Source organism: Phalacrocorax carbo, chromosome 7 (genome assembly GCF_963921805.1).
Source record: "Phalacrocorax carbo chromosome 7, bPhaCar2.1, whole genome shotgun sequence".
Taxonomy (NCBI): Eukaryota; Metazoa; Chordata; class Aves; order Suliformes; family Phalacrocoracidae; genus Phalacrocorax; species Phalacrocorax carbo.
Genome location: NC_087519.1, coordinates 9,109,709 through 9,118,780, shown reverse-complemented (window position 1 = coordinate 9,118,780; position 9,072 = coordinate 9,109,709). Strand labels below are relative to the sequence as shown.

The following is a 9,072-nucleotide window of genomic DNA, read 5'->3' as shown; positions in this document are numbered from 1 at the left end:
AATGGCTGTCAGAAGACCAACATTTTAATCAACAAGCTTCATACACAACAGGCTTCACACTAAGGGAAGGCATGCATTCTTGCTTTTACCACCTGGGCTTTTAAGGTCCAGGATAGTCTCTCTTCTTCAAGATTCCCTCAACAAGTATTTCCCAGGAGGGTGTCTTTCCAGAATCTGTCACAGGAGCACCGTTCAGCCCAGTCCCTGTTACACGAACTGATGTTGAAAGCTGTGTGCCTCTTCCACCTGCCTCTCACATTCGCCTGGCTTTCCGCGGGCGACAGCCGTTGTGTGGAACCGGAGTGTTGTCGGTGATGGAGATGACCTCCAAACCTCCCATAGTCAAACCCTTGATGGCAGCCTGGAAGAAGACGACAGCAGATGACATGCTGTTATGAATACATTGAACAGCAGAGAAGGAAAAAAGCTCAGCAGAAAATAGTTTGGTCCTCCATCCAAAAATCAACTTGTTGCAATGGTTCTACTTTGTAATGATCTTAAAAATAGATTTAAACTGGGTTTTCTGATACGAATTACTTACCTGGTCTAGTCCTTTCATCAGCATTTCCATCAATTTCCCTACTTTAGTTGGAAGAAGCACCAAATACAGCTTTTACTCTGCCTCCAAAGTGATATTACTCAAAAACTCTAATGATTCTGAAGTCTCATTATGAGGCACTTGAGTGATTAGTTCTTTACATCATCTTCAGAAAAACCAAGTTAATAGGTATAGTCATGAGACCAGCCTTAATTTAAAAAACCTGGATGATGCCTGAGAAAGAAAAATATGAAAAGAAACTCTGACACCTACTTTGCGTCCTGGTCCCAGTCCTTTCACCATGACTCGTACATGCAATACACCCTTCCCACGTGCTTTCTGCAAAAATAATAACTGGTTAGTGTTCTCTGGTATAACTACTGCTGCTCTGCCTGCCCTAGAGTCTTTCATTCCCTACTGAGCCACTATCATAGTCTTCTTTAAGTAAAAATAAAGAGCAGTAGTAACAGATACAGAAGACAACTATGAGGATTACTGCACAAAGACACTGGGAGAAAAGGAGGCCTGGATACAGCCATGGCAGCACCAGGAGAACTTCTGCGCTAGGCTGTCAGCTCTGCATACAGAGAAAGCTTCAAGATCAAACTACTTGTGACCTAAAGCCAGGGCAGAAAGATGACATATCCATAGATACATGACTGAACTGGCAAGGGACTAACAAGGACTAACTCAAAGCTGTTTTTCCCTTCTCTAATGCAGCAACTTCTCTCCTGTGATCAGTGGATTCCTTTTAGAAGATAAATGAGAAAAGCAGGCAAGCTTTCTATTTGCTGTGCAGGAGTCCACACCTTCAGTGCAAAAATTCTAGGGGCTTGCAAATTGAAAATGAAAACCACCTGCTGTAAAGCATAGCCGTGCTGCCACCACATGGATGGAGCTCCTCTGGGTCTGTGCTTTCCATGTACTGGTGCAATTAACATACTAGCGACTTTAACAGCAACAGAATAAATCTGGCTAAGCACAGCTATGCAGCTATTACGAGGCTCCGATGAGGACAGATTAATAGCAAAGATGTTCTTATATTCCTCCGAGTCAACCACAATAAGCTGTTGGCCAGCAGTGGCACCAGCTATCTCTGACATGAAAGGCTGGAATGAGTTCCACCTAATTTAGGATGAGGATTTTCAGTTTAACCTTGCCTCATTCTGCTGTAATGAGGACTGTGACACAGCCAGCCTCATCTTCTCCTGCCACCTGGACATCCACATGGTTTTTTAGAAACAATTACAGTAAACTGTATGCAGCTGGAAACTACACATGCAAGGACATCACCTTCTCTGACTGGAACTGCTGGCAGCAGCTCAGTTCTCCTGTGGCAGAGAGCAAATATAAAACATTCAGTCAGTAATTACAGCCACTTCTCAGTCCCCTACAGTGCAAAAATTGAACTGCTGCTGATTCAGGGGCTACATTTCCAAAATGGCTGAGAGATGTTCACTTAGAAGAAAGGAGCTATGCAAACCGGAGCTAGATAAGGATAGGCTCCGAGTTACATTTCCCAATCACAACCTGCACAGCTAAGTTCATCCCCCTGGTGTTTCTAACTGCTGTTTCAAACACACTTTGTCTGTGTGAAGATGCGCAGTGTGTCAGATGAAGCTAGGGAAACTGTCATCAACCAGCAGCATGCTGCTCAAGCACTAAGGAACAGAGCTGAGCGAGGCATGTACCCAGGCAGCAGGGAGAGGCAGCTAGTGCTCCCCTCTGGGAGGGTGAGACTCATCAGTGCAGACTCACCACTGCGGCTGCCATGGCTGCAGTCTGTGCTGCGATGGCTGTTCCCTTCTTGGCATTCTGGAAACCTTCTGTGCCACAGGATGTACGGGCAAGTGGCCTGTTGTCAAAGCTGACCACTTGGACGTGGGTGCTATGGAAAGAGAAGAGCAAAAGAAAAAAAGCAAGCTAGCAAAAGCTTTATTTTCCAGTTTCTTCTTGCTCACTTTACTGGCACAGCTTGCCACAGGACTCCTGTCTCCCCTCTCCAAACCACCCTAATTCAGCACTTCCTTTTGAGTTACCCCACTTAAACAAACCTGCTGCAATTCTGGTCACCCTAGAGACTCTAAGCGGAGTGGCAAAACCTTTCTGGATAAAGTATGTTTTATCCAGGTACACCTCAGATACTGCCTAGCCCTTTCAGACCCACCTCTCACTGTGAACATTTCACCTCTTGTTTATTAAAAAATGCACAAAACATTTCTAGAACTTAAAAGAGCTTTAAGAAACAGTAAAACATCACACTAGGATCACTAATAAAACACAACCATCCCTCTTGGAGAATATGACCATTTATTCAATGGCTGTACAGCAGTAGTGCTAGAGCAGAGGGCAGGAAGTAACCTGTCATTAAAGCCATCAGCATCTAATTATTCATATCAGAATGTAGTCAAAACATGTAATAACAATCTTATTGCTGTTAAAGACACTATAAGGACAGTTATGCTTCCTGAATGGCACTAAGGTTTGAATTCAGCATTATTATCTTCCCAGTCACGAACGCCACTCCCCTAGTTTTTTTCATTTGAGTCTTTTGATCAAAACAATGACTAGCTAAAGCAGGGGTATGTTATAAGCTTTTATTTTGCACGAGAGCAGGAATGGAGCAGCTTATTTGCTTACTTGTTGTATGTAGCTTTGATGTGAGCTATTGGGATCTCTTCATAGACCTTTCCATCCCATCTCATGGAGTTCCTCTGCAGGATTAAAGGGCTGAGGAGCAAAACAAGGGTTATCAGGCACTCGTTCTTTAAATTTTGTGAAGTTTTTTTTTTTTTTTCCGTATTGGGAAAGAGAGAACGGATCAGGCCTCCAAGAGACGCAAACTGCATTTGTGATTGAGTCAGACCGCTTCCTTTCCCTCCTCGGCTGAAAAACCACCAGAGACGGTAAAACCTTCCCGCATGAGGCAAGCGGCGGGGCCCTCCGGGCGCGGCCTGGCCGCCTCACCTCAGGTCGGTGGCGCTCTGGTTCTCCACCTCCTTCGCGGCCGCCGTCTCCGCGAGGTTCTGCAGCCTCCGGGGGCCGGTGCGTAGGGCCCGGCAGAGGGTGGCGGCGCAGCCCCTGTGGGAGAGAAACGGTGAGGAAACCGGGGGGTCCCCCCGAGCGCTGCTCGCGGGAGGCCGGGCCCGGCGGGGCCTGCTGTGCCGGCCGCCATCACGGGGAGGAAGGTGGTAGCGGTCGACCCGGAGCGAGGGGGTCGGCTCGGTGTCCCCCCTCACCGCCGCCCGCTCCTGCCGCTCACCCCCAGGCCGCACCGAGCAGCCGTTGCCAAGCGACCGCCAGCGCTGCGCTCATGGCGGCTCCTGTAGGGCGACGGGAAAGGTCGCCGCAAAGCACGATGGGAGCGAGGAGGAAATATGGTGGCGCCCACCGCGATGCATTGTGGGCCGCGCTGTAGCGTGATGGCGGCGCCCATGAAGCGAGTGGCGGGTTGGGGTCGGTGGTTTTGTACCGCTGCAGCCCCTCGGCCGTGGCGGCTTTTTGGGGCGATGTGCTTGATGCGGCTGCCCCGTATCACGCAGCCCCTCGAGAAGTTGGAGGAAGAGATGACGGCTCTTATGGGGCAGGTAGAGGGGGGGAGCTGGGGGCTTGCTGACAAGCAAATGGCTGCCTCAGGCCTGGGGAGGAGAGTAGCCCGCAGGACCGGCTGCGGCTGCTAGCCCCGGGTGGGGTGACAGGCCGGGGGTTGGGAGGACCCTGGGTGGTGTTGCTCCTGCCATGAAGTGACGCTGGGTGCTTCCTGTGTGATTTGCTGCCTGCACCGGCTATTGTTGGTCTTGGTAGTGCTTTCGTGGTCTTCTTAATGCCGTTGGTGGCCTTGATAGATGCTTAGGGAAGTCCTGCTCAAGCTCAGAGAAATTCTCATCATCTTTCATTCTCTGAGGTAGAAATCATTTAGTTCTGCTTCCCAAGTCCAGCCTGGTGCCTTAATGACTCTCTGTATTGCCCTTCTAGATAGAGCTGGAGAAAAGCCACTATTCAGATCATGAAATCCGCAAGCTGGAGGAGGAGGAGCGGCTGAGGAGGAGGAAGGAAAGCATGTATGATGATGATGATGAGGCACCTGGCAAAACAGTCATCATGGCTCAAGACCTGGAGGACAAGTGGGAACAGAAGTTACTGCGTTTTGAAGCTGCTCCGCGGGTAACAGGTACAGGCTGAAGTTTTTGGTGGGTGAGAACACCCCAGTTGTCTACCAAACACAGCTGAGTATAATTCAGTAGAGGGGAGGCTTTTATTGAGTCTTTTTTGTTTTAAAGAGGGTCTTGACTCCATGGCAGCACCATTAGCATATGAGAAATTAACTGTCTGACAAGGCAATCAGTGTTCCCATGCTGCAAAGTGCATGTTCACGCAACCTTATCAGAGCAGAGCAGTGAACATGGATGTTGCTTCCAGACAAGAGAACCTGGGTTCTTTGGTTTCTAAGCTTGCCTAGTGCTCTTGTTGATTTTTGTAAAGCTGCAGACCTAGGCTGCTTGCTATAAATTCCCTTTGGAAATGAAACAGGTAGAATACAGTCTTAACAGTGGGTTTCAGCTGAATCCTGTATTGCTCTCCAGAGCACCTGAGAGCATTTCTATCTTGATTTTTGTCTTGTTCCGTGAATCCATGTTTGTGTACTGTTGCTGGAAGGGTGTGAGATGGAGAGAGCTGACGAATCAAGGGGATCAGACCAGTTCTGCCAAGAGACTTTTTTTCCAATGTGTGGTGGTTTTTGGCAGATGCTGATAAAAACAACAATCGAACATCGTTGAACAGGAAGCTGGACAGTAACCTGATGCTTCTGGTGAAACAGAAAATCGGTAACCAGGAGCTGTGGCTCCTGCCTCAAGTGGAATGGCAGCCTGGAGAGACGCTGCGAAGCACAGCTGAGCGAGCCATGGCTACGTTTTTGGGTATGTAGCTTGCCATGTGCCTGTCCCTCCTTCCTCTTTGTCCCAGTGGTTTTCTTCCCATGCCCTGTCTAAGGGATATCTGCTTTCTGCTGTAGGGAAATCGCCTCCCATATGCTGGGAAAAGGCATTTCATGGGAGAGGGATGGAACTCAGTGGGGTGGGCTTTCTGGCAAGAGCAATGATCCTGGGTAATTCGCTCTGGAACTGTGTAGTGTCACAGAGCGACTGCAGTGTGTGTGGGGCTGGCTGGATTGGCAGATTGTGAGTTGGGGTCTCTGGCTGCCAGCAGCTGTGGCGCTGGTCTGGCGCTTGTGGTCTGATGCTGGAGTATCACCAGATTCCCCCTGAATGATCTTTGCTCGCTCCAGGTGTGCGGCTTCTCTTTCACTCTTGTAGCCCTGGAGCAGGTTTTATGGCAGGTAGGTGATGGCAAACGCATGTGTACTTGCTTTTCACTGTGGGTTGGCAAAGCTTGATACCCTCTCCTTCCCTCTCTCACCCTGAGAGGACTCGCTGGACTCCAGTGCAAGTTGTTTTTTTCATGAGAAAGCATTAGAATTGGCACTATTTCTGCTAAGAAGAGGAAACACTCAGTCTGAGCCAGATACAAGGAGTGGCTTATACTACCTTTTTGTTACTACAGGAGAGCAGTTCCTGTTGCTCTGTGTTCTTATGTTTTGTTTTCTGTTTTCTTTCTCTTGTGTTGCTGGGGTCTTGCAGGAGATCACATTCAAGCCAAAATCCTGGGGAATGCGCCATATGGAATTTACAAGTATAAATTCCCCAGGGCCATCAGGACTGAGGATAACATGGGAGCCAAAGTATTCTTCTTCAAAGCCTTCCTCCAAAGCAGTGATTTGTCCCAAGCAGAGCTGAAGGAAGACTACCTGTGGGTCACGAAGGATGAGCTGGGAGATTACTTGAAGCCGGAATACCTGAAAAAAGTAAATCGATTCCTTCTGGACTTATAAATGACAGGCTGTGCTCATACAGATGGGAAAGATGTGGTACTTGGCTCCAGGGAGGAGCACAGCTGCTGCTTTGCATGGTCTGTGTGTATGGGATGTTAACTCAGGCTCTGGAGGATAATTTGCCTTTGCCTTATTTCCCAGTTCACTTCACCGGGCCTGTACTAAATAAATATTAAAACTTATACTTGGAAGTGAAGCTTTCCTCAGGGAGTTCTGTGCTCTTGTTGAATCCTCCTCCACCTCTTCTGGAAATGCATGTTGTGATCTTTTCCTCTCCCAAGTGTGCAGTTCCCTGGGGCTGTGGTAGCCGGGAGGCCTGCTTTTCTCACCAGACTCCTGAAATAGTCTAGAGCTCGTATAATTTCTTCTGAGCAATGGCTAGTGCTTGTTTCTGGCACCTGTTCCTTAAAAAGAGCAGCACTGGGGGTTATTTGTGTGTCTAGGTAAGAACAGACCCTCCTGGACACAAGGCTGGGTAAGGTGGGTTTCTGGGGAGCTGGAAACTGGGATTGGGATATTCACAGTTTATTTATGTTTAACCTGTGTGGAGCTGCCTCTGGCCTGGAGTCTGTGATATGCAGTGGCTGTGGAGCACACAGATGCATGACAAATAGGCAGCAGCTCTTTCTTTAGATGTGTGCTGCTTTCCTTCCCACACTGCCCTCCTCTTGAGCCTCAAGCTGTAGCAACAGACACTGAAGGGAGGATGACATTTGAGCAGCAGCTCTTGGTCTGAGCTGAGAGACTAGTTTTTGCTGGCAGGGGAAGGCTGCTCTAGCATTGCTGCCTCCTGGGAGCAGCCTCAAAGGTGGCTCTGGGGAGGTCTCAGCTCCTGTTCCTGCTGTGTTAGGCTAGCACTGCTAACCCAGCCCAGCCAGGTCTGCCTCAGGTAACCTGACCCTTTTATCTCAGTTTCTTTATTAGAAGATCTATCCTAGTCTTATATGGTGCTGTCTCACTTCTCTGGGGCTGATTCTGTTTCTTGGAAGTTTTTTTTCTGGTTGTAAATGTTGCTGTTTGGTAGTCAGAGTGTGGGCCCAGTGCTGGCTGGACCTTGCAGAGAATCAGACTTTTTCAGCAGCAGGGAGAGAGGGAGGAAATAGCTGTCGTTAATCATCAGGAGAGAGTTCGGCCTCCAGAGGTGGAACTGGAGATTGCTATATATATTTTATCAATCCTGTGGGAGCTGTTGAGCTGCAGGCCTCAAATTAAAGCTATACTTAATCACTCCACAATCCATTGGGGTGGGGGGGTAGCACAGCAGCCTTCTGTTTTCTAACACTGGGCAGTTTGGGAGCTGCAGGCTTGCCATAAATTACCAACAAAACAAAACTTGGTTTCTTGAAGTACCCTTGCAGGCCTGGCAAGGAGGCTGTGTCTGCAATGGAAAGCACTTGCAAAGAGGAAATAAATGCAGAGCAGAAAATGTGCCTAAAAACTGCAGATTTTTTTTGGCTTCTGTCTGAGGTCAGGACTACTAAAGGGGAGGCTATCACCTTCTTCAGGTCTGAAAGCTCCTGCAGAGGGGAGAGGTGAGTCCTTCCCCTCAGGCTGTGCCCCACCAGCCTGGGGGGCCATGGGTGCAGTCAGCTCAGGATTAGGCTTTTTTCTACCACCCTGTTTCAGGCCATGCTGACTCTGTAGCACACAGCCCCTGAGCAGAGCTTTGGGGGCACAGGCTTAGTCCATGCCCTTTGGCAAGGTCTCTGCCCCATGGCAAAGGCAGGTTTTATGTGCTGGAGTGAAACTTTCAAAGCATATAAAATGCTGTTCAGTCAATGCTTATTTGTTCTCAAAATCAGGAGCACAAAAGTGACATAAGACTGTACTAAAATCTTGCTGATCCTTACATCCAGGCAGTTCTTATTCCCTGGCTTGCTCAAGCTACAGGTCTTTGGGCATCATCTGTGCTGAGAGAGGTGTAGCTCCTTCCAGCAGTGTAATCAGAACCAGGTTAAACAGCCTCTTTTAACTTTTTTTTTCCTTGGGCTCAGGCCTTTGTTCTTACAGGTAGCAGGTGTGTGAGAAGCTTGGCCTTTCCTGGAAGCTAAAATTGTTGTTTTCTCATTACCTAAAACACAAATTCCTGCTCCCAACCTGCATAGGAAGAGTGCCTTTTTTTTTTCTTCCCTGCAGTTGATTTTGTTTAGAAATGCTCAAACAGTTGCTGCAAAGAATCCCAGATCCTGCACCTCAGGTGTCTGTGTGGCCTGTTCCCCGTCCCATCAGCTCTGGCCTTGCTGAAAGGGAAGGCAGAAGAATATCATGCATATCATGCAGGTTTCCTAGCAGAGAAGGTGGTTTGTATCTTCTCCTCTCTACTCCCAGAGGTCCCACGGTAGATCACTGAGGCTGTTATTTTCCTTTGAGAACTTGGTGGCTGCAGGCTGTCTTTGTACTCAGTGCAAACCTATACCTAAACCATACTCCTTGCAGAGTTGCATAAGTCTGATCAGGCAGGCCAGTGGCATATATTTTGCTGGTAACTACTGAAAGGGTAGCACAAAGCCTTAAAACCTTTTTGGAGAGAGCTTTTCTCTCCTGAAACAGAAGCCTGTCAAGTTGTGGCTGGGAGAGAGCTGCCGCTGCCACCATGTGCCTCCTGCAGTCCAGCACGAAGAGCAGGAGGAACATTTAGCTTTGT

The 9,072-nt window shown here is 48.5% G+C and overlaps 2 protein-coding genes across 2 annotated transcripts; one reads left to right on the top strand and one right to left on the bottom strand.

Moving 5' to 3' along the window:
• On the bottom strand, positions 1–3,919 carry MRPS11 (mitochondrial ribosomal protein S11). The gene is made up of 6 exons (XM_064456208.1): positions 3,801–3,919; positions 3,506–3,619; positions 3,179–3,268; positions 2,297–2,426; positions 812–877; positions 1–361 (listed from the first exon to the last, which is right to left on the bottom strand). The coding sequence occupies exons 1-6, from the start codon at positions 3,851–3,853 to the stop codon at positions 254–256; spliced, it is 561 nt and encodes a 186-aa protein (XP_064312278.1). The 5' UTR covers positions 3,854–3,919; the 3' UTR covers positions 1–253.
• Positions 3,920–3,922: 3 nt separating this feature from the next.
• Positions 3,923–6,624, top strand: MRPL46 (mitochondrial ribosomal protein L46). The gene is made up of 4 exons (XM_064456207.1): positions 3,923–4,125; positions 4,514–4,709; positions 5,284–5,457; positions 6,178–6,624. The coding sequence occupies exons 1-4, from the start codon at positions 3,934–3,936 to the stop codon at positions 6,426–6,428; spliced, it is 813 nt and encodes a 270-aa protein (XP_064312277.1). The 5' UTR covers positions 3,923–3,933; the 3' UTR covers positions 6,429–6,624.
• The last annotated feature ends 2,448 nt before the right edge of the window (positions 6,625–9,072 follow it).

Coding starts and splice junctions, on each gene's coding strand:
- MRPS11 (XM_064456208.1), bottom strand. CDS start 3,853: ATGAGCGCAGCGCTGGCGGTCGCTTGGCAACGGCTGCTCGGTGCGGCC. Junction 3,620..3,800: donor CTGCTCGGTGCGGCCTGGGG/GTGAGCGGCAGG, acceptor TCTCTCCCACAG/GGGCTGCGCCGCCACCCTCT. Junction 362..811: donor GACTGGGACCAGGACGCAAA/GTAGGTGTCAGA, acceptor GTCTTCTTCCAG/GCTGCCATCAAGGGTTTGAC.
- MRPL46 (XM_064456207.1), top strand. CDS start 3,934: ATGCATTGTGGGCCGCGCTGTAGCGTGATGGCGGCGCCCATGAAGCGA. Junction 4,126..4,513: donor TGACGGCTCTTATGGGGCAG/GTAGAGGGGGGG, acceptor TTGCCCTTCTAG/ATAGAGCTGGAGAAAAGCCA. Junction 5,458..6,177: donor AGCCATGGCTACGTTTTTGG/GTATGTAGCTTG, acceptor GGGGTCTTGCAG/GAGATCACATTCAAGCCAAA.